The 22,734-nt window shown below is 52.9% G+C and overlaps 8 protein-coding genes across 10 annotated transcripts; 4 read left to right on the top strand and 4 right to left on the bottom strand.

Annotated features, from left to right (window-relative positions):
- Window positions 1-293: 293 nt before the first annotated feature.
- Window positions 294-2,297, top strand: IUM83_15338 (WD40 repeat-containing protein; the record flags this gene model as incomplete). The annotated part of the gene is made up of 6 exons (XM_067940146.1): window positions 294-417; window positions 525-669; window positions 773-1,022; window positions 1,093-1,675; window positions 1,757-2,061; window positions 2,136-2,297. 6 exons carry the CDS (start codon window positions 294-296, stop codon window positions 2,295-2,297), a joined length of 1,569 nt encoding a protein of 522 aa, XP_067784653.1.
- Window positions 2,298-2,981: 684 nt separating this feature from the next.
- Window positions 2,982-3,719, bottom strand: IUM83_15337 (Rieske domain-containing protein; the record flags this gene model as incomplete). Its single annotated transcript, XM_067940145.1, has 5 exons — window positions 2,982-3,010; window positions 3,089-3,145; window positions 3,229-3,357; window positions 3,424-3,516; window positions 3,584-3,719. 5 exons carry the CDS (start codon window positions 3,717-3,719, stop codon window positions 2,982-2,984), a joined length of 444 nt encoding a protein of 147 aa, XP_067784659.1.
- Window positions 3,720-4,043: 324 nt separating this feature from the next.
- IUM83_15336 (splicing factor U2AF 35 kDa subunit) lies at window positions 4,044-5,281 on the top strand (the record flags this gene model as incomplete). Its single annotated transcript, XM_067940144.1, has 3 exons — window positions 4,044-4,749; window positions 5,116-5,136; window positions 5,244-5,281. 3 exons carry the CDS (start codon window positions 4,044-4,046, stop codon window positions 5,279-5,281), a joined length of 765 nt encoding a protein of 254 aa, XP_067784652.1.
- Window positions 5,282-5,660: 379 nt separating this feature from the next.
- IUM83_15335 (Transcription elongation factor SPT4) lies at window positions 5,661-6,189 on the bottom strand (the record flags this gene model as incomplete). Its single annotated transcript, XM_067940143.1, has 3 exons — window positions 5,661-5,767; window positions 5,842-5,897; window positions 5,972-6,189. The coding sequence occupies 3 exons, from the start codon at window positions 6,187-6,189 to the stop codon at window positions 5,661-5,663; spliced, it is 381 nt and encodes a 126-aa protein (XP_067784645.1).
- A 201-nt stretch (window positions 6,190-6,390) lies between these two features.
- Window positions 6,391-8,156, bottom strand: IUM83_15334 (Interferon-related developmental regulator 1; the record flags this gene model as incomplete). Its single annotated transcript, XM_067940142.1, has 8 exons — window positions 6,391-6,507; window positions 6,609-6,803; window positions 6,873-7,110; window positions 7,196-7,392; window positions 7,465-7,648; window positions 7,730-7,810; window positions 7,888-8,062; window positions 8,138-8,156. 8 exons carry the CDS (start codon window positions 8,154-8,156, stop codon window positions 6,391-6,393), a joined length of 1,206 nt encoding a protein of 401 aa, XP_067784644.1.
- An 82-nt stretch (window positions 8,157-8,238) lies between these two features.
- On the top strand, window positions 8,239-12,080 carry IUM83_15333 (putative ubiquitin-activating enzyme; the record flags this gene model as incomplete). Of its 2 annotated transcripts, none has more annotated exons than XM_067940141.1 (5): window positions 8,239-8,370; window positions 8,499-8,569; window positions 8,719-9,175; window positions 9,265-11,025; window positions 11,097-12,080. In XM_067940141.1, 5 exons carry the CDS (start codon window positions 8,239-8,241, stop codon window positions 12,078-12,080), a joined length of 3,405 nt encoding a protein of 1,134 aa, XP_067784648.1. The 2 variants fall into 2 exon arrangements, with proteins under 2 accessions (XP_067784648.1, XP_067784647.1); XM_067940140.1 differs by having other exon boundaries at window positions 8,261-8,370; window positions 8,805-9,175.
- A 191-nt stretch (window positions 12,081-12,271) lies between these two features.
- On the top strand, window positions 12,272-14,811 carry IUM83_15332 (Tether containing UBX domain for GLUT4; the record flags this gene model as incomplete). The annotated part of the gene is made up of 10 exons (XM_067940139.1): window positions 12,272-12,337; window positions 12,399-12,686; window positions 12,790-12,853; window positions 12,918-13,316; window positions 13,380-13,675; window positions 13,747-13,989; window positions 14,062-14,155; window positions 14,234-14,487; window positions 14,556-14,634; window positions 14,702-14,811. The coding sequence occupies 10 exons, from the start codon at window positions 12,272-12,274 to the stop codon at window positions 14,809-14,811; spliced, it is 1,893 nt and encodes a 630-aa protein (XP_067784646.1).
- Window positions 14,812-15,051: 240 nt separating this feature from the next.
- On the bottom strand, window positions 15,052-18,138 carry IUM83_15331 (Histone-lysine N-methyltransferase; the record flags this gene model as incomplete). Of its 2 annotated transcripts, none has more annotated exons than XM_067940137.1 (1): window positions 15,052-18,138. In XM_067940137.1, the coding sequence occupies one exon, from the start codon at window positions 18,136-18,138 to the stop codon at window positions 15,052-15,054; it is 3,087 nt and encodes a 1,028-aa protein (XP_067784650.1). The 2 variants fall into 2 exon arrangements, with proteins under 2 accessions (XP_067784650.1, XP_067784649.1); XM_067940138.1 differs by having other exon boundaries at window positions 15,052-16,119.
- Window positions 18,139-22,734: the final 4,596 nt, after the last annotated feature.

Raw genomic sequence — 22,734 nt, 5'->3', positions numbered from 1 at the left:
CCCCCTCGCCCTGAGGCCCTCCCACTACTGCTATCAGGTTTCACGGAGGGTTGATGGCATAGTGAAGTCAACACTAAAACGGTGGATTCGAATCGGCATCCAGAGGATCTCTCAATTTACGTATTGTCACCAATCAAGAGCGATGTACGCCAATCCCAGTTGTGATTTCGACTACCACCCCCAGACACTTCAGCCAGTCGGTACCGCATTTGTGGCACGGGTATCACGGGGCAAGAAAAGCGCCAGGCCTTCCCCCCCTCGCATTCCGGGAATCAGGAGAAGCGACCGACGCCATGACGGACCAAGTCGACGCCGACGTCCCGGCGCCCGCCGCCCCGGTCAACGTGCTGCTGGGAAAGCCCACGCTGCTGGCTCGGGTGGTCGCCTTCGTGGGCTCCGTGGATACGCGGCTGCTGGGTGCGTGGCATGGCTGCCAGCAGCGAAAAAAAAAGAAAAAAAGAGAGACTGGAATTGACCAGCGATCTATGCCTCTGTGTGTGTCTCTCTCTGCTGTACTGCCGCAGTCTGCCTGAACCGGAACTGGGCTAGGGAGATGATGAAGCCGTCCGTGTGGGAAATCTCGGCTGGCGTGCCCTACGAGCCGCTGCTTATCAACTGCTTCCGCCGCGCAGCCAACTACTGCTACCGCGAAGTGGACGCACCCTCACCGTAATGCCCGCTGTTACCTACATCCTTCAAACAGCCAATAGGACCACAAGCTCTGACCATAGACTTGTCTCTATGTCTCTCTGTGTGCGGGTGCCAACGACAGAAATGTGAACCGTCGAGGGTCCCCTCCTGCCATCCGAGCGTGTCTGCTGAACGAACGCACCTCTATGCGGGAATATGTACATGACCTGAAGCTGATGACTGCGGAGAACGAGTGGTTCGACAAGCCTCCTCGAACGCTAAGTCTTGACGACGTGCCGGAATTAAGGAACGAGGTGCACAAGAACCCTCGGACGGCGTTCGAGAACGTGGGACTGCTAAACAACCGATTTAGTCGGAGCCAAGATGCACGAGTACGTGGCAGGAGTGCACATAGCAGCGGTTTGGTTTTATTCTGATGTGTGTATTTGTTTTTCTGCGCAGCTAGTTTCTGGCGCGATTGACCAAGAGCGCGCAAACTTTTACCTGTGGTCACTCGAGAAGCAGCACCTGCGGGCATCGATGACACAAACCAATGCTTCCTGTTATGATGTGTGCGATGAGGCTCTCGCGGTTGGTTGCACTGATGGTGCGGTCAAGATTTGGAGTTTCTCGTCGCTTGAAAGCCGCAATCTCGACACAACTTCGCTCGTGAATGCGTCACCCACGACCTCTATCTCCCACCGGTCTAGCTTGGGAATGGTCCCCTTCATTAGGACTCGCGCAAAGGACAAGGTGGTAAACGTTCGTATCGATCACAATGATGGTACCTTCCTACACCTGGCGACCTCAACTGAGAAGGGAGAAGCGAACGTCTGGGATGTCACGAAAGGAGAGATCATTGTGTCTATTCCGTCCAGTAAGATTCATAAGTCGATGTTGCCAAGATCCCAGAGGGAGACGTGCCCACAGATAACGACTCTGATGTTGCTTCGCAACACTCTGGTGTGTGGCACGTCCTGCGGTCTCATTCGTGTTTTTGACCTGCGCAGTAGCCGACTGACTCACCGACTTGCAGGCCACCCAGGTACGGGTACCAATTTCGTATCTGTTTACGCCTAGTACATTTTTTTTTACTAATCTGCGTATCATTGCCCAAACTTAACAGGAGCTGTCGTCAACGCAGACACTAAAGGACGGGTTCTGTGGTCCGCTGGTAACGAGGGGACAGTTCGCTGGTGGGGTGGCAAAAGTGCAAAGATTTTGTCAAAGTCGGCTTTGTGTGAAGGAAGTATCTCGGCGCTCGAGATGGATGAGACTGTAGTCGTTGGGGGCTACTCGGAACAGGGAATGGAAGCCTGGGACGTGCGAACCCAACAATCGTTGTGTACATTTAGCAATCGCGAGCACGGGGGGATCAAGTCACTTCAGTTCGACAACCGCAAGCTTGTTAGCGTGTCATCTACGGGCAAGGTATGTTCTCTACTATGGATACCAATATCGTTGTTGCCGGTACTAATGCTTTGTTTCTGTGCATGTGCCGCTAGGCTGCTATGTGGAGATGGTACGAGCCTAACCCCGTGCGGTGGTTTGAGCCCCCGACGCCTTCTGCACGCTTCATTTCGACAAAGTTTAATGACCGACATCTCGTGTTCGGTACCGACAACGGTCAGCTTGTGGACTACGACCGGCTCGCCACGGTTTTGTAGGCGCTGTGGCGATGCCGCACTGTGCATGCCACGAGGAGACTCGGCAAGGATAGAATAGGAAGCTCTTTTCCTCCGTGTGCACGTGCCACAACACAAATCGTGTTTTGCAATAAAGCTGAATTCCTGTTGGTGCACAGCGATTAAATCTAAGGATTTTGCGGCGGCGGCATTATACTCGCCGCGTCTTCTTCAAATACACAACGCTTCCTTTCAACTCTTGGTTTCGTTCTCCTGGTGTCGCAATCGCCACGTGTGCTTGCTGGGAAGTCTTTCGCTCGCCGGCGTCTCCAACAAGCGCTGTCGGGCTGGTCAATAGCCGTTGGTTGTGCTCGTACGTGGAAGTGCCGCTGACGGGGTCCGGAATGCGCACGATCATCCCTGCGCCTGTGTTCAGCAGAATTGCAGGCTCACGAACTGGACAAAGCTGAGAAGAGCTTTGCTTGCCCCCCATATCGCCTTCCTGGCTCTAAATATGACTTCGCGCGGAGTTGAGAACTGTCCCGTGTCGACGTTGATCAAATTTGGGTGGCGTCGATCTCGCGTGGTGTTGGCTGATGCCGTCGAGCAAATGTTTTTGTCATACTTCAGTAATGCTAGTAGCCAATATGGGATAATATCTCAAACTACTATGATCTGAGATTAACTTAACAAACCATGACGATGACCTCGGTATTTCCATTTCTTCTACCCCAATTTCACTGCAAACAACCAATCTACAACAATCGACACACGCGTTGCCCCTAAAAAGAATCATCGTGAAACAATGTGTCTGTGATAGCCGTGAAACCTACGTAGAGAACTTTCGATCCATCTCGCTCGCGTCGAATTCGAACGGGATAGCACTCTGCCTGGTGGTTGACCGGAATGATGCACTGGCCGTCCTCCAGTGAAAAGGGCCACTTGTGTCGAGGGCAAGCGATGCAGAGCGTACCGTCAATCTCTTCGATGTCTCCGAGGTGCAGCGAGGCAGCTTGGTGTGGGCACGCGTCCTGAATGGCGTAAAAGCCACCACCGTATTTGAATATCGCCACACTTTTCCCGTTAACCGTCACCTTCGTTCCTGAGCAGCAAGAATAAAGTGGGTCAATGTCACGGCGAAAGCTGAGGGCGCTATACCAGCACGTACCTAGCGTTGTGGTCCTTGACCCGGGCTTAATGCGTTTTCGTCCGGTTACAGAGTACTCGTATTTCGGGCGGTGCTTTGTCACCTCCACAACGTCTACAGATAATGCGAATAATTAGTTTGTCAGCTCAACAGGGGTCCCCGTCTTTCAATTGTCATTTACCCGACGGTCGCACGCATGTATTGAACCACAGGTAGCGGTCGTCATCGTGGGTTTCGCGGTTCCGGAGCCATCGCACAGCAGGCTCTTCCTCCACTTCGTCTTCCTCCCAGGACAGATCCAGATGCAGGCGGCTCATCGAGCGCTTTCGGACTCGAGCTGTTATCAGACACTTCAAATTTGAAATTCGAACTGCCCTAGCCGCCGCACGTTCAAATTTCGTACTTAAATGAGACTTCTGCTGTACTGGTACAGGCATAATTTTTGCGTTAATACAGTACTCTGCGACTTCACAGCATACTATCTGGTATTTTACGTTAAATTTTTAGTCTGGGAATAATTATCCTGCTAAAACGGTTTGAATCGTATTTACAAGGGTAACCGCCAAATATAATGTATGGCGAGTGGAGTGGAAACCATTCTGGAATCTTTCGCAGGAGGAAAGGAGAGTGGCTGAGCTGCAATGGCGAGCAGGTACGGGGACGAGTTCCGCGGGCGCGGAAGAGACCGCAGCAGGGACCGTGGCTACGGAGGAGGAAGCGGGAACTACGGTGGACGTTCAGGGGGAGGGGGATACGGCCGTGAGCGCATGGGCGGCGGACGTCGCGGCGAGCAGAGCGGTGGCGGAGCTGAGCACTTGGCGCGCATCCACGGCACAGAGGAGGACCGTGTCAACTGCCCGTTTTACTTCAAAATCGGTGCCTGTCGTCACGGAGATCGCTGCTCTCGGCTGCACAACAAACCGGTGTTTAGCCAAACGATCCTGGTGAGCCACATGTACCAGAACCCGATCGCGCAGGTCATTGCGCAGAACGGCGACCCGGCGTCCCTCGACCAGCGCCAGGTGGACGAGGATTTCGAGGACTTCTACGAAGAAGTGTTTGAGGAGCTGTGCAAGTTCGGCAAGCTGGAGGAGCTCAACATTTGCGACAACCTGGGAGACCACTTGGTGGGCAATGTGTACGCCAAATACGAGGACGAGGAGCACGCAGCGGCAGCTCAGAAGGCTCTGTACGGCCGCTTCTACGCAGGCCGACCTCTTGTCTGCGAGTTCTCACCCGTGACAGACTTCAGGGAAGCACGATGCCGCCAGTTCGACGAAGGAACTTGCAACCGCGGCGGTTACTGCAACTTCATGCATATCAAAACGGTGCCGAGATCCATGCAGCGTGAGCTGGAAAGGATGTTCAACCGTGGTCGGCGTGAAAAAAGTCGCAGCAGAAGCAAAAGCCGCAGCAGAAGTCGTAGCGGCAGCCGTGGCCGAGGCCGCCATGGGCGTGGACGCTCCCGCTCGCGAAGTGGATCGCACGACGTCCCGAAGGGAGAGTCTTCACGTCGCAAAAGCAGTCGCAGCCACTCCCCGTCGCCAGCTAAAAAAGATCGCCGCAGCCGTTCGCGCAGTCACAGCCCGCGATCCCCAGCTCGTGGCTCGAACCGTGACGCTCCAAAGGTGGAAGAAGGTGCCGTGGAGAAGAAAGACTGAAGGAATGCTTCACGCGCAGACTAGATCTCTAATTCGTTGCTGCATCGGTCAGTTCGCCAAGTGTGTAGAAGAGGTGGGTAGCGAGGCTTCACGATTTTCTTGCTGCTTTTGCCACTTCGCGAGGTATTGAACCTACCTAATACATGGATCCATTCGTATGATTTTGATTATAATGTGTAGCGCTGGCTGGGCTCGAATACACGCGCTATCGCCGTTGAACATCGTCTTCGAGAAACATGACCTCAAAAGAGGGAGTTCTGGATATGTTCCAGGATGCAGTCGCAAGCGTCTAGCTCGTACTTTTCAATCGGCTGTGAGCACAATGGCGCGGGACAGATCTAGGATGCTCGTACAAAACTTCCCATTCTTCAGTAAGGGAATCAACACAAGTTCGTGTTACACAACTACTTTGCAGATAAAGTCAGCGTTGTTAAAAGTTATGCGGCTAGCCACTTAGGAAATACGAAGGCGTCATCCAAGTAACTACGCTATCTTGATTGACTTGTAAACGCCGAACGACGGCCTTGCTCTGGTGGCGAACCTCAAGTTTAACGGTAGCAGGCTGTAGCAAACGCTTCAACCGGCGTGCGAGGTCACCTAGTTCTGCACACGGTAAGGGATGTTTCTGTCTTCCAAGAACCTCTTGATCGAGTCCGGCAGCTCCCCCGATACTGATACAGCATAGATCCCCGGAATCAAACGGACTGCATCAACACATCATAAAACAATTATTAGCAACCGACACTAAGAAACACAACGCCTTGATGCATTTTTCTACCAATGCGCTGCCACTTGGCAACCCAGCTCTCCTTGGGCTGCATCATGGCGATCATGCTGGTACCGAAACACACGCCTAGTCAGCCATTATCTGCGTAGAATGAAGGTGAGCTGCCATCTATCTAACGCACCCTTCGAAGTAGGCCGAGGTGCACTCTGCCACGCGTTGGCGGTTGTCGGCCATCTGGAGGAAGGCGCAGTTCTCACAGCCCGTATCGTAGAACTGCGTGAAGGTCTTGATGAGGGAGCAAGTCATACAGGCGCGCAGCTCGCGGAAGGTGTTGGGGATATCCGCGTGCTGGAAGCTCTCGTCGAGCTCCTCGTCCTCCTCATCACGCATCCGGCTCATTGCGGTTGTTCCAGTAGAATAATGCCTTGGGCTGGTCCTATCGATAAATTGACGTGGTACAAGCATCCATTTAAGTACGATAACGGATCACCTTGTGCTTGATGGTGTGGCTAGCGCCAGCACTTAAACAAGTATGGATAAAGAGTTGGCTTTAGCATGATAAAACTCTAGAACTGGCACACGGGCACCGTGTACTGTCTACTAGTAGAAGCCGTCATCATAAAAGGCGTCCTGCATGTGCTGCTTCCTTTTACGGTCGCCCTTAAGCTCATTGCTGCGTTGCTTCCTTGAAGCCGACTTCTTATCGAAGACATCGCGCTAACAGGTGCAGACATACATATATCTGTCAGCACATACCGCACTCTGCAGTAATAATAGGACGAGGAGCGTGAGTCACGAAAAACAATCCACCATCTTACCCTGTCGACTTTGCGGTCCTCCAAAGTCTCGGGCAAGTCCAGCATCGCGCGGAGCATATTGTTGTACTTGATATGCTCCTGGAGCCCTGTCTGCAAGCAATCCTTCATCGCTTCAAACTGCTTGACCGATTTCCACGAGCTGATCTCCAACACATCGCTCTTCACAGAGAAAGACACGTGTGGGGTTTCACCAGTCTGTACAAGTACAAACAATACAATGGCGTTAAAAATACGTACTGCACCCAGGTGACAGTAGCGTCTTACAGCAAGAGTCGAGTGAATATCGCGGAAGACAACTCGCTGGGTTTTGCGGTCTTTCTTGCTGTTTTTCTTGCTGTTGTCCTTGCTCATTTCAAGAAAGCGATCCATAATTTCTTCGCCATAAGGCAACGGGACACCGCAGCCCCGCGCGCTTTCGTAGAGAAATGCAACATTCTCACCGGCGGCTGAGCGCACATCAACGTCCTTGTGATCTAGCAAGGCCAGAAACTTGGGTACCAATCTGTCAATTCGATTCACCGAAGAGATATCAGTCGCACATTACATGCAAACAGATTCAAACGGCTCGTTTAGCTCGGGATCTTTACCTTTCCAACAATTCGTCGCTCGCAAGCATCTCGTCCGATAGAGTGGACGCAATGAGCCCCCATGAGTCAAGCGCCGCCTTGCAAATGTCTCCAACGATTTTCGGGTTGAAAAACGTTTCGAATAGCTCCAAAAGCTCTTCGGTGTTTTCTTCCTCAACACTGCACACGAAGCAGATGAGACCCAGCGCACGGATGGTCTAATCAAGTATACTAGTCAGCACGCGTGGACATTCGTGACGGCAGCATCGACGAGCAAATATACCACTCACCGCCACTTTAATCTTTGCATTTCGTGCTGTCTTGATCAATGGCTTGAGCACATTTTTTGAGCGCTGAAAAAAGCGCTCTTCGTCCTCCCCGAAAATAATTGCAAGAATCGCCAAGATGCGTGAGCCCAAAGTTGCCTCGCTTTCACCTGGTTTGCGAAGGCATCCAAGCACGTTGTCCACTAGGCTGGCTCGACAAAGGCAGAATCGCAAAGAGTTGTTAGTACGGTTGAACCACCATTGGTATGCCCTAAGCAACTCCACCTACCTTTCGCTGATGTCTTCCGGGGACAGGTATTGAAGCAGATGCGTGGTCAATTTTTCCAGCGCAGCAACCCGCGTCGTCGTTCTGAGCAAGATAACAGGCCAGAACATGGGCATGCATCCTTTGTTTTGCAGCGCAAGCCCCTCTTCCTCCCTACGTACCTCTTCTCGGTCAGCTCCTCGATGGCCTCGTCGATTTCCTGCTCGTCGTCCTCGTTTTTCGTGTAGCCGTCATAGAAGTCGCCATCGTCTGAAACGAAGGTCCCGCGCGTCTCCACGGACGCCACAGACGCGGCCTCGTCGTCCTCATCGTCTTCGTGGCGCATCCGCCGGGCTCCTGAGCCAAGGATCGCCGCAAAAGATCAGCCAACGAGATCCTCAATCATCGCAATCGGACCATCTGGCGTCGCACCTCCACGCTTCTTTCCCATGCTACTGGTCCACTTGCTCACTGCTCTCGCGAATGAAGCTTCTTCTTGAGTGACCTGGGCTGAAGTTCCGCTGGTGGCAAAGATGTGTGTCTCACAAAACGTTCCTGATTGGCTACGAAAATACAGAGTTACGACGAATCCACATAGAGAACCTCCAGAAACAGATCCGCGAAAATCAAATCGACCTCAAAGCGAACCAAGCAGGGGGAGCGAGGTAGGGAAGGAAGATCTTGGGTCGACGCGCGGCCACCCGCGCCGTTAGACCGGGGTCTCCGCATAAGCTGTGGATCTCACGAGATGGAGAGGTTCCTAACGAGATGACTCACTGTATGGTTCGCTCAGATCAGCTGTGCCTCGAAAGATACAGCAGACGGAGAAGCGACAATTTCAAGCGTACTCGACGCCGAAGCAAGGTCAGTTGTTTGTGTGCATGCTGGGAGGTGGACGTAGATGCGAGAAGTTAGCGCGGTGGGATGAGTTGGGCTGTGCTCTCTACCCTCCCCGCATCTCTCTCTCGGACACGATGCTTAAGTTTGTTCCTCTCGTTCTGTCGTGACGGCAGTGCCATCGCCATGAGCTCGCACATTGTGACGGCGGGGGATCTGAATGAAACCGCTGACGGTGTGCGGAACTTGGTGCATGTCACAGACAACGCCATGGACATTGACCAGGCTGGAGCCGCTCCGATCGACGAGGGGCTTTACAGCCGCCAGCTCTACGTGATGGGCCGCGAGGCCCAGCTGCGCATGGGGGCGTCCAACGTGCTCATCGTTGGGCTCAACGGCCTTGGCGTTGAGATCGCTAAGAATGTCATTCTGGCGGGAGTGAAAAGCGTCACGCTTCACGACGATGCTCCGACCACGGCACTCGACCTGGCGTCCCAGTTTTACCTGAGTGAAGTTGACATCGGCAAGTCGCGTGCGGCAGTGTCAGTGAAGAAGCTGGCGGAGCTGAACCCTTACGTGCCTGTCCGCCGCCACTCTGGCGAGATCACGGAGGAGTTCCTGCTCGGCTTTAGGGTGCGCACCTGTCGATTACATCGCTGCCAGTCTCTGTGTACAATGCTAACCATTTACGTGCGTTTAAAATGCGGATGTGTCATGTGAAGGCTGTCGTTCTCGTCAACGCGACGCTGAAAGAAGCGAAGCGTATTAACGCTATCTGCCATGCCAAGTCGATTGCCTTCATCACGACTGAAGCGCGGGGTGTCTTTGGCTCCGTCTTCTGTGACTTCGGTGACGAGTTTATCGTATCAGATCGTGACGGTGTCGAACCAGTGAGCTGTCTGATCTCTTCTATTTCCAACTCCGCGCCGCCCTTGGTTACAGTGAGCGATGATACCCGCCATGGTCTTGAAACTGGGGACCTAGTGACTTTCCGTGAAGTGACGGGCTTCCCGTTCTTGAATGACAGTAACCCAAGGAAGGTGACGGTCACTGGACCGTTCACATTTACTTTGGATACGATCGATGAGGCCGATAAAAAACATTTTGAGGAGGGGCAACCCTCCAGTGGAGGGTATGTAACTCAGGTGAAGCAGCCTCTGGTTACGAAATTTAAGGATCTGGAAAGCGCGCTTGTAGCGCCGGGGGAGTTCTTAATTAACGATTTCGCCAAGATCGGTCGATCAGAGTTGCTTCACGTAGCGTTCCAAGCGCTGGACACTTACCAGGAAAAGCATCAAGGCAGATATCCCAAACCAGGGTGCATGCAAGATGCGGGCGAGGTGGTCTCCCTGGCCGCAGAGCTGAACAAAGAATCGGCTTTGAAGAAACATTTTAGCGTTGATAATATCGATGCTGCTGAGTCGAAAAAAGTGATTCAGGCGCTTGCAGCTGGCGCTACCGGCGTGATCTCTCCTATGGCAGCTTTCCTCGGAGGCATTGTCGGCCAGGAGGCTCTCAAGGCGTGCAGCGGCAAGTTCACTCCGATCCAACAATTTTTCTACTTCGATGCGATTGAGTGTCTCCCCGAGACTGTCTACGCGGATACTCCTGATGAATTCGCCCCCAGTGGCTCTCGATACGACGGACAGATTGTTGTATTTGGCCGAAAGGTGCAGGAGAAGATCAAAAGCCTGAACATGTTCCTTGTGGGAGCTGGTGCGATTGGGTGTGAGATGCTGAAAAACTGGGCGATGATGGGTGTTGCATCTAACCAGGACGCCACAATTCACATCACCGACATGGACACAATCGAAAAATCCAACTTGAACCGCCAGTTCCTTTTCCGCTCGAAGGATGTACAACAGGCCAAGTCCTCGGTTGCTGCACGGGCTATCAAAGAGATGAATCCGGACGTAAATGTGCAGTCTTACGTGTCTCGCGTTGGAGCTGAATCCGAAGACCAATTCAATGATGACTTCTTCGAGTCGCTGTCAGGTGTGTGCACTGCACTGGACAACGTCGAGGCTCGCTTGTACATGGATCAGCGCTGCTTATTCTACGGGCTCCCTATGTTCGAGTCAGGCACCCTCGGAACGAAGGGCAACACGCAGATCGTTGTACCCCACAAGACCGAAAATTATGGAGCGTCTCGGGATCCTCCTGAGAAGAGCATCCCAATTTGTACTTTGAAAAACTTTCCCAATGCAATTGAACACACTCTCCAGTGGGCGCGCGATTGGTTTGAGGGCGAATTTTTCCAGGCGCCATCGGATGTGAACCGTTACCTGGAGGGGCCAGCGTTCATGAAGGAACTAAACGAGCAGCAGAACACGAAGGTGGAAACGCTGGAGCGGCTTAAAAGCTCTCTAGTGGACAATCGCCCGTTGTCGTTTGAAGACTGCATTTCCTGGGCTCGTTTCAAATTTGAAGACCTCTTCAGCAACCAGATTAAGCAGCTTCTGTACAATTTCCCACTGGATCAGGTTCGTCTAGTTAGGTTTGATTGGTGCTCTATTCGTTGCACTAACATAATGCCTTTATTATCTCTCCCTAGCTAACAACATCGGGAACTCCATTCTGGTCTGGACCGAAGCGACCTCCGATGCCGATTGCGTTTGATGCAAAGGACCCTTTGCATTTGGACTTTATCGTTTCTGTGGCTAATAGCCGTGCGAAGAACTATGGTCTGAAGGGCCACACAGACAGGGACGCGTTTGCACAGGTTCTCGCGGGGATTCACGTCCCGGAGTTTTCTCCCAAAAAGGGTGTGAAGATTGCGGCCTCTGATGCTGAACTCAAGGAAGGTGCTACCGCTCCAGGGCTGGAAGATGCGGATGCGCAGTGCGAATTTATCCTGAACGAGTTGCCGAAGCCATCGAATCTTGCAGGCTACCGCATGGAGTCCATCGAGTTCGACAAGGACGATGACTCTCACATGGAAGTCATCGTGTCAGTCTCAAACTTGCGCGCACGATCGTACAAAATTCCGGAGGAGGACATGCACAAGTCGCGCTTCATCGCTGGCAAGATCATTCCGGCCATTGCCACAACGACAGCGCTTGTGACGGGGCTTGTGTGTTTTGAGTTCCTCAAGGTATTCCAGCACAAGCCGCTGGATCACTACAAGAATGGTTTTGTGAACCTCGCGCTGCCGCTGTTCACCTTTGCTGAGCCAATCGAGCCGAAAGCGACGAAGACAATGCTCAAGGGTGAGGAGTACAAGTGGACGGCGTGGGATCGCCTGGAGGTGGACCGTGGCGACATGACGTTGAAGGAGTTCCTGGCGTACTTTGAGAAGGAATACGACGCGGAGGTTTCCATGCTGTCGTACGGTGTCACGATCCTCTATGCGATGTACTCGCAGAAGTCGCGGTCGAAGGAGCGCATGGCGATGAAAATCTCGGACCTTGTGCGCACGGTCACCAAGAAGCCCATTGACCCAAAGCTCAAGTACCTGATCCTGGAGGTGTGCGCCATGGATGCTGACGGAGAAGATGTGGAGCTGCCTTACCTGCGCTACCACTACAAGCAGCAGTAGGTGAACAGTGTTGTGAGTCACATCAACACGAATTGTGACCCCCAACTTCCGACTCAATAAATGTGTCCACATTGCTTCAACTTGCCTTCCTCCATTGAAAAGTTATAAAGGCTATTTAAAAGGTTCATGCTGTTTAAGAGCACTCAAAGGGCGGATCCACCATCATCATCGCAGTAGTGAGTGAAAGAAAGATGGCGCTGAACGTGGAGTTTAACCACCAGTCCAAGCGGGTGAAGGTCACCCCCGGGACAACGATGGTGCGTCCGTGTGCCATGCCTTCTCACCCCTTAAGCTCCTAACGAATCGTTGGCGTCGCAGTTCCAAGTGCTGGCAGACGCGCGGGAGCACTTCCGCCTGAGCGACTCGCGCCAGTACCAGCTCCTGCACCGCAACAGGCCCATCGACTTGTCCATCCCCTTCCGTCTCACAGGCATCTCAAACAATGCGTCTGTGGAGCTGAAGGAACTGGAGGGGGCGGCCGAGGTGCAGCAAGTTCGTGTGTGCGTACAGCTGCGCGACGGCAAGCGCGTCCAGGCTCCTTTTGGGAGTGATGCCACTATTGAACGCATCTTGACGTTCTTTAAGCTACTTCCAGCCCCAGAGCAGGTGAAGTCCCTTTCTTTCTGCTTTCCGCAGAAAGCCGTGTCATACATATCTACCCTGACAGAGACTAACTAAGGTTTTGGTGACCTGGTGGTGGTATTGGCAGTTCTCCCTTGCCTTCCTCCGGCGGGAGATCGAGTTTCCAGCTTTCGCGACGATCACGCTTCAAGGTAACTTGATCGAAATGGTATTGGCAAACATGATGCAAGTCGTTGCTAACTTTTTTCGTCGCAGAGTTGGGTATCCTGAGCGGGTCAGCCATGTTCCGAGTTCAGTCTGCAGATGGGCAAGCTACATCAGCTGCGCCAATAATCCAAAACTCCATCTCGCCTCCGCAGAAGTCGCACGTTTCATCTGCACCCACGACCGAGACGTCGAAGGAGGCGCCCCCCTCCCCCCTCCCGTCTGCAGCAGTCGTAGCTACGCCCTCTGAGGTGTTGAGAGACGTCTTCCCTGCCCAAGATGGGGACATTGAAATGAAAGATGCCGATGAAAAAGCCCCCGATGGAGATGTTGCTTCCGTGAGCAGTTTCGACGCGCTGCAGCTTTTGCGAGATAACAGCTTTGATGCTGTGTCTCGCACTGCTATCGTCACGTTGATGAAGATTGTCACAAACATCCTGTCCGACCCAGGTATCTATTCTTTTATCGTCTTGCAAAGCATGCTATGGCACTAACGCCGCACTTGTTACACAGAAAACGAAAAGATTCGTGCCATCCGTCTGTCAAATGCAGCATTCCATCGTTCGGTGGGGCAAGTTAAGGGCGGGTTAGAATTCTTGCAGTCCATAGGATTTGCACTCGTCCCTGAAACACAGGCGATCGTGCTAAATCCTTCTCCTCAAGACAAAATCGTGCTGGAGGAGGGTCTTAGGCTGCTCAGCGTTGAGGCGGATGATTTGAATATCTCGCCCGACACTCGCCCCGTTGTCCGTGAGAAAAGATCGGACCCGAATTTCAACGTATTCAAGACGCAGATTACTCGCGTACAGGTGCGAATGGGCCGGGTCATAATGCCACACTACTTCTCGGCTAATTTGTTCCTGGACAACGTGATGTTTAGATGCAACCCCGAGGACCGAGTACAACTGAAGTTCTTGTCGACGCACTAAAGTCGAAGCAAGATCAATTGGTCGGCCAAGACAAACCTTCTCGAAACACAACTGTTGCTCTTCACGGAAGACGGACTGGTGAAATAAGTGAACCATTTCCAGGTGCTATTGAAAGCGAACTCAGCGAGAGAAGTGACGCGCAATTGCTAATCTCGAGCCTTAAAGCTCGGCGGGAGGAGATGGAGAAAACAAAGGTCTACTGTAATGGTGTGAAGCTGTCGTAGGGATGCATTGCAACTCACATGATACGTGTGATATGCTCTTAGAACTTTCGAACCCAGGCGATGCGCGAACTTGATGAACTGAAGCGCAAGAAAGTCTTTCAGACGGCGTTAATCCGTGTTCAGTTCCCGGATCGAGGTACGTGGAACTCCCACAACAGCATAGAAATACGAGGTGCAGCTGTCCTAAATCTCTATGGTCGAATCAAAATGATAGCCGTCATGCAGGCATCTTTTCACCCGAATGAAACGATTCGAGACGTCATGGACCATGTGGCAGGATGCCTAAGCGAGCAGTACAAGAGGGCCCAATTCTATCTCTACGTTACGCCTCCTATGCAAAAGATGGCGCCTACGAAGACACTGGTAGAGCTAAACCTAGTACCGGCGGCTTTGATGTATCTGACGTGGTTGGAGTTGCCACCTCAAGTCGGAGTAACCGGCATCGGCTTTTACTTGCGCAGTGATCTCGTAAGACTCCACATTGTGTATCCTGACGGCCGATTGAAATGATTTGCTAACTCAAGTTGTATTTGTAGTTGGCTGACGAGGATGCCGAGCCCAAAGAGCGTTTAGATCCGCTGCAGAAGACCGAATATCCAAAACCATTGCATCTTGGTGAGTGCACAACAGCCATGCATTCAGTTTGCTTCGTTGCTGACTTCAACTTAAAACTGCTTCGTAGAAAACCCTTCAACTACAGTGACCTCAGAGCCACTTGTCGATTCGAAGCGGCAGCCGTCGTCGAGTGCTCAAGCAAAGACCGGCAAGAAGCCGTCGTGGCTCAAGCTCTAGTATCCCCGCCACTTCACAACTCGGCATTAGTTGCGCCCACACTGTTCTTTCCCCCAGTGTACTTCGTAGCTAACATCGATCAAAGATTTTTTGCTGCTTCATTACTCGAACTGCGAAGTGCAGACCTAGCTACTGCTTCACGCTCAAGCTAAGGAATGAGCACAACCTGTGTACACGATGCCGCAGCAGAAATCGCACGGCCGCGCCTCCTTCTCAGATATCTAGTAGCCAAGCGCAGGGTTAACCCTGCACAACCGTGTCCTCCTTAGGTACTGGCTGCTCAGTTATCATTGGTTCATCGCTAACCGTCGGCTCCTCCTCGGACTTGGATGGTTCCGTGACCGCCAGCTTTTTCGCAACCTCCTGTCCTTCCGGGGTTTGCTCACCCTCCAGAAGACGAACCGGACTTACAGATCGGCTCGATGCCGCAGTCGTCGATCCAGACACGCTAAGTTGCTCTCGTTTGACCTTTCCAGTACACTCAGCTCTCATATCTCGCAACTCCTTGCGAAGCTTGAAGTTAAAGCCATGCTTAGCATCGCGCACATTGAAGAGATGATTGTACTTTGCCCACTGCAGCTCACGTGCTGCCGGACCTGTGCGAACAGCAATCTTGTCAATAGTCGTTCGATCACCCATACTCACGTGGGCCGTCAAAGAAAGCCGCTTCGCAGTGCTCTTGACCTCTTTGTCGTGCTGGATCTTCTCTTGCATGAGAGCGCGCTTACGCTGCTTAATTTGCTCTTTCTTCGTGAGCTTCTTCGCTGGTGCCTCATGCTGGCTAATCTTCTCGGGTGCCATGGTTCCGCGGCAATTTTTCGACTTGCAATGACACTTCCACTCCATTGCCTGCTTCGTGTGGAACTGGTAGTCGTACGAGAGCTCTGTACCCGGTTCAATGTCCTTCAAAGCTGTGATAGCGATTCGGTTTACGCCCTTCACACGCCACTTCAGCAGGTGACAATTGGGGTCACACGAATGGTTAATGAATCTGGAGACGCTGCCTTTGAACCGTGCATCAATGTACTCGCCCTTCCCAAGCTCCATAATGTACATATTCTTGTCCTCAGGACTGTTCTTGGCGTGGTCAAGCAGTCGGCGCTCCTTCTCTTCTTCGTTGATCACCTCGCCTACGTACTCGATTACCAGCTGTCCCGCTTTGACGGGCTCCAACACACGAAGAGCCCAGCCTTTCTCAACCGTGTGAAACTTCTGGAAACGCGGATACACTTTTTGGTGGAGCGCGCGATTTCCGCAATTTTCACCAAGCATGCAGTTTGACTCTCTAGTGTGCTTGTTGAATTTCATCCCTGGAGTCGGTGCTGGGCCGAAGCACTCGGTAAAGCTCAGGCGATTAATGCAATCATCTCCGCACTGTTCCTTGCAAACACACATGGGTGCATCCTCAAGTGAAACCTTCGGCTGCTTAAACGTGTAAATGCTACGCCCCAGCTTGCGGTATGTTGGTGGTTGTAGACGGACATCTTCAATAATACTTCGCAGGAGACGAAAGTGATGACAGTCATCAGGATTACTGGCATCCGGGTCTCGCTTCGGTAAGAACATCCATGGGAGATGCAAACTGGAATCCACCGTCACAGTATCGATGCTCCGGTCAGAAAGGTAAAACGACGGGATTTTTGGCAGTTCATCTTCGGGGTGCCTCCAGCATAGCAAACCAACCGTGTTGTACCGAGCACTCGGAGGCACACACTGCGGGTGATACGCTTCTGGACATTTCAAGCAGCACATAAGGTCTGAGCTTTTTTTCTTTCCCTCACACACGAAGCAAATGTGGCGAGGGCAGCGAAAAGAAGCGTCCGACTCCAGCAGTTCTTCCATCGTAGCAGATCCCGGCTTGATTTTTCCTCCAGATCGGCGTGACATCTTGTTAGCATCAACGCAAGTCTGGTGGAAGAACTTGCCGCACGAGGCGACACTACATCGAAAAACACCACCTTTTTCGTTGATTGTGCCGTTGCGCCCGCAACCAAAACACAACTGCTCGTTGGTACGACACTGCTCGCATAACCATTCTTCACCCTCAGGTGCGGACTCAATTCCCAGACACGAGAAATGATATGACTTGAGGCAGCCGCCATCGCACAATATCATGTCTGTCAGGTCGTCATCCTCAATCTCACCACAGATGCCGCATAAATCTTCTTCTGGGAACTTTGACTCGACAGCCGACAAATCCTTCTTCTTTGCTGGTGTCTTGGGCTTCTTCAATGCTCCGTTTTCAACGCGTTTAGTGATCGCGCGTCCAGACCGGGTGAGACCAGTCTGAACAAACGTTGGCACTAGTTCCCGCTGTTCTGCACCAGCCCGTTCAAAGCTATCGCTTGTAGACATAGCACTCGTGAGTTTTTTCTCTACACCGCGTCGATGCTTATCAATCTTAGCTTGATGTTTTCCCCACGCCTTCGACGCTCTAGTGGCTTTGGGTTGAATGCGGTACATGTTGTTTTTTTCAATTTTCTCATCGCACTTAGAATTCCACCCCATGTAGTGAACAGTGTAGCTCTCGTCGTTAACGCGATCGATTTTGGCTGCAAGCCACTGCTTGGTACCCACGTCATAGACATCCACCTGCTGCTTTTCGATTAGGTTGGAGCAGAATTCCTGATGAGCACGTTTCTCTTCATCAGTGGCGTGGATTGCATCATTACGGAGCACGTCCTCCTCGTCCAACGGCTCGGTCATCTCCACATCATCGGAACTATCGTCCACGGTTTCGTCCGTCGTCTGGCCAGCAGAACTGGGCACAACACTGTCGTCGTTTCCAAGAGCAGCACGCTTCCGCGGCCGTAATGTCTGCATCGCGGCGTGCTCCCCATCAACTTCATGAGCACGCTTGTTACTGAAAGTCACGGTCTCAACCTCTTCGATAACTCCATCCCCGACGGCAGCACCTCCTTTCAACTCGGTGGCAAAAGAATCAGCCGCGCTTCTAACTGAGCCATTGTTCTGGCTGTCCACTTCCGTCGCCTCTGGGTCTTCACGCGCGGTCTTGGTACCGGGTGCACTCACGTCAACGTCCTTTGTTTGCGCGTCAGTAGCAACGGAACGGCTAACTTCCTTCGTCTCGGTGGCATGCAGCCCGACCAAAGTCTTGATACTGGTCGCGTCAGCTTCCACCTCCTCCAGGTTTCCGGCAGTGGTCGGTGGTGCCGCAGGGGTCGCGCTCTCACCGACCTCAGTGACTTCGGCTCCCGTAACAGCAGGGCTCACTGCATCCATTGCGGGTGGTGCAGCCGAAGCCTTCACCTGCTGCAGCTGCGAGCGGTCTGCGCCGGCCACAGAGACTCCGTTAGCCCCCTCCATCTTGCTCCGCGCCAGACAAAAGCTCACTGTGCTCCCTCCACTGCCTTCGCGCCTTTTTTTTTAGAAAAATGTTGGCATCTTTCATTGGTTGAAATTTGACCGATAAAACTGACCGCCAAGAATTGAAGCGACCGCTCCAACCTTATCCTACAGGTATCATGGCAAGCTGCCCAACTTTTCGCGCAGAGCAAAGATCTAATCGTGTCTTTCGTCATCACTCATGGGCATTAGAGGTTCTGCCAGTGCTCGCATTGTGCTTCAAAACTCTACATGTTGATGCACAGCCTCTCACTCACAAAAAAATAATGTGGTGGAGGTCTGGCACAGAAGTCGCAGCAGCAATCAATGAAGGCTGTACTTCAGGAGATGGTGGGGCATCGTATTATGTAGGAAGGCCGTCGACTTGGAAACAAAGCAAGAATGAGTTAGCTCCAAATCCAGCACCCGTTTACAACCCCTAGCTTCACATTAGTGTTTTTGGTCAGTGGCGAACTAACCGACAATAGTATGATCTTATCATCCGTCACCTGGTGCGATTTCCGCTGTCAAACTCATACTCCAACAAGGAGTATCTCACTGTTTTTTGAACTGGTGACAACCTGCCAACACCACTCTCGAAAACCTTTGTACAGTGCGCGCGGAAATGATAGGCGAAAAATGTTTTTCAGTCACATTTTTACCAAATCAATGCTAATGACCCCACACGCCCAACAATACCTTAAGCACCGGTACATCTTTCTCCCACATGTTCGTCGCTGCAATGGGAAATCTGGACACCTCCGCCTCCGACATCGTAAAAAATTTCGTCATTCTGTCACCACCAGAGGAGACGTCCCCGTCGGAAGCTGAAGCACTGGTGTAACGGGGTTACACACACAAGTGACAACAGTCACTTGTGCATGACAACGGTCACAAGTGACAACTGTCACTTGTGCATGGCAATTGCCGCTTATGGTTTAACAGATAAATATCTGTTAAAGGTTTTAGATACTTCCTCACATTGGTGTAAGACACACTAATGGATACATTGAAGTGGACCACCACAGTGAGTGGTCCACACATACCCAAAGATCCTATTGGTAGAAAGCAGCATCTTTCTACCAATCAGAGACATGCATATTAGCGGGGCTCTGACAGCCAGCCGCTGCCAACCCTTTCATAGATGATAAACAGTTTTTAGCAGATTTTAGAGGAAGATCAATTTACAAACAATACAGTTCTCATTTTACCTTAAACTACCTACTTGGTGTTTTATTTGATTTATATTATACTTGTGGACTCAAGTATAATTAATTCAAATTATTAATAAACTCCTACGCTTCCTCATACACGTAGCGCGACGTGTAAGCTAAAGTAGTGAGCCAAAGTAGGCCCACTACACCTGGTAGCACTTTTTGTAGTCCGTCCAACGACCGACTACTTGACGTTCGTACGAGGTGTACGAACGCGGAGCCGAGAACCACATGAGCACGGAGGTGCCCATGGAGAGCTCCAATACGCCTGCAACTCATGTTGCACGCGCGGACTGCCCCCACCTGTCGGATCCAGAGTGGGAGGCCCTCCAACGACTGTCGCGCAAGGAGTTGGGCGTATGGACGCCGACTCTCCGATCCTACGTGCTTCAGCACGTAGGAAGTGTTCAAAGAGGAGCTCAAACAAGCGTTTGAGCCCCCGCAAAACGAGTTCCGGTCGAGGGCGGAATTCCTCGACCTGCAGCAGGGTAAGCATGACGTCCATGCTTACGCGCAGCGTGCACGGTACTTGGTCTCGAACATCGTGACCAACCCGATAGACGAGGCGACTAAAGTCGTCACGTTCATGAAGGGACTGAGAGATGGGCCTGTGAAGACCTATCTCTTCCGAGAGTACCCGAGTACTCTCAAGGCTGCAATCGCTCTTGCCATGCAAGAAGAGTTTAGCCTGCGGCAGGTTAAACTGCATGTGAACGTGCCGAGGCCGCAACCGCGCCCGGTAGCGAGGCCGGGAGGTCCGGAACCAATGGACCTCTCGAATGCAACGGCTGCTGGTCACCAGCAGCACGGAAATAATGTGCGATGCTTCCGTTGCGGAAGGATCGGTCACTTTGCCAGAGAGTGCACGGCTCCCGTGCACTACAATGGTGGCCGTCGTGGCGATGCTGGGCATCGCCGGGAACAAACAAAAAACGTGAACATCCAGTAGGCGCGGGGCGCCCTACTGGTAATGCAGTCGCGCGTGCCGACATCGGGCACGCGACACTGAGGACTGCAGCCCCCAGTGAGACCAGCTCTCACTGCAAGAAACAAGATGACAGGCCGAACCTAGTCATCTTGAAGGTTTACTCGAAGAGAGCGAGTGACTCTCTTCGAGCTTTGGTGGATTCAGGCGCGTCGAACAACTTTGTTCGACTACGAAGCCTGCCGAGACTTGACTTCGAGGAGGTAGATACACCTCGAAGTCTTCTGGAGGTACGACTGGCAACAGGTGCCATCGTAAAGACCGAGAAGCGCGTCGTGAACGTGCGCTTCTCGTACAAACAACGGGTGTTTGTCGAACACTTTATCGTCCTGGACCTGGACGATAAGTTCGACGTTGTTATGGGCATGCCGTGGCTTGGACGGCATGATCCGGTAATTGACTGGAAGAAGCGCACGCTCGTGCGCTTCGGACGCGACAGCGGAACAGAGAGCGATGGCCCTGTTACCGCAGCGCGCGCACCAACAGGTGCGCGCGGCTCTCCAGTCGAGACAGCGCTTTATGCTGCTGTCCCGGAGTGCCCAAGAAGTGCGCGAGGGCGCGCACAAGTGAGACCCACGTCGGCAATGCTGCCGACGTCGGAAGAAAAAGATGTGTTGGTTCCGGGAACCAACACCCACGTTCAAGCGTGTAAGGGACAGTCCCTGACCCGAAGCGGTCAGGTCGACAACGACGCGTCGGCTCCGGGAGCCGACGCACCCTCGGTCATGAGGGGCTCCGCCAATGAATGGCGTCGAGGTGACGAAGGCGTGTCAACTCCGGGAGTTGACGCTGCAAACAGTGCGGACGGTTGCAAACGTACCGCACTGACGCAATTTGCATGCTGTCGTGCGGCCGGGCTGCACGACGAAGCGCCATGCGATCAAGCCGGGCTTGATATCGCGCGCCCGCAGACAGGGTCTGCCGGCGAAGGGACACATTACCGTGCAGCCGGGCTGCACGAAGGAAAATGCGGTCAAGCCGGGCTTGATACCGCGCGTCCGCGGACAGGGTCCGCTGGCGAACAACTGTCCACGGCCGGGCCTGGACCAGAAGAACAACTGTGCGGAGCCGGGCTCCGTACAACAAGAAGACGGCGCATGCGGAGAACGCTGCGCAAGTCTCGGTCCGGGACCGAGACGCAACAAAACCAGTCTGCTGGGCAGACTGAGGCGGTGACGCCGGATGTCGAGACGCTAAGCGTCTTGACGCGCACCGATACTGGATTCCAGTATCGTGACATGGAACTCGCTAATCCTCCGACGACAGCGTCGGAGTTGACTTCGCTTCCAGCCATGAGCTGGAAGCGCTTCACGCCCGACTTGCACGATGGACGCATCGAGCAAGTCTGCGTTCTTCGGACAGCGAAAGAACGGCGAGCGAGAGCGAAGAGCTGAGGCAGCTCTTCATGGGAAGTACCACTGAGAGTGAAGACACTCTCAGTGCGAAGACGAAGCGAGAGCGCTTCGAGGAACAAGGTTGGGACTCGACTTCAGCGAGTCCCTATTACGAATTGCTGAGGGAGTACAAAGACGTACTCCCGGAAGACATTCCTGCGGAGCTTCCGCAGGATAAGGGCATTCAGCACGAGATTGATCTCGTGCCGGGCACGAAGTACTGTGTCACGCGGCAGTGGCCACTGCCGCGAGAGCAAAGTGAAAGCGATCGACGACTTCTTTGAAAGTCGTCGTAAAACAGGACAAGTGCGGGAATCAAAGTCCCCGCACAGTGCTCCGACGTTCTGTGTCAAGAAGCCACAGGGCGGATGGCGCATCGTTCATGCCTACAACAAGCTGAACGATGCGACGGTACCGGCGCAGACGCCGATACCACGAAAAGATGTTATCATCGATTCGATGGCCGGGAGCACCGTTTACAGTGCTCTCGACTTGCGAGACGGATTTTATCAAATCCTAATGCGTGAGAGCGATATCCCTCTCACGGCAGTGAGCACGCCAAGCGGCATGCTCTGGGAATGGCTAGTAATGCCACAGGGGCTTAAGAATGCCCCTGCGACTTTCAACAGGTGCGTGACGCACTTGTTGCGCTCGGTGCGCTACTTCGCACCGAGCTACTTCGATGATGTATTCATCCACAGCCGGGCTGTGGACGGGAAGACCGACGTAGAGATGCACAGGGTGCATCTCCGGCAGCTACTTGAGCTTATGCGAAAGCATAAGCTCTACGCGAACCTGAAGAAGTGTATCTTCGGGGCGAGCGAGATACCCGTCCTCGGGTGTCTCGTAGGGAAGAATGGTGTCCGCCCTGACCCAGAAAGGTCAGAGTGATTAACGAATGGCCAACGCCATCAAGTGTCAAGGAACTGAGGCAGTTCCTTGGCCACGTACTTGTGCAAGTACGTGGAGGACTATGCGGGCAAGA

The sequence above is a fragment of the Phytophthora cinnamomi genome, assembly GCF_018691715.1.
Source record: "Phytophthora cinnamomi strain GKB4 chromosome Unknown Contig87, whole genome shotgun sequence".
Taxonomy (NCBI): Eukaryota; Oomycota; class Peronosporomycetes; order Peronosporales; family Peronosporaceae; genus Phytophthora; species Phytophthora cinnamomi.
This window is presented reverse-complemented; position numbering and strand designations above follow the sequence as displayed.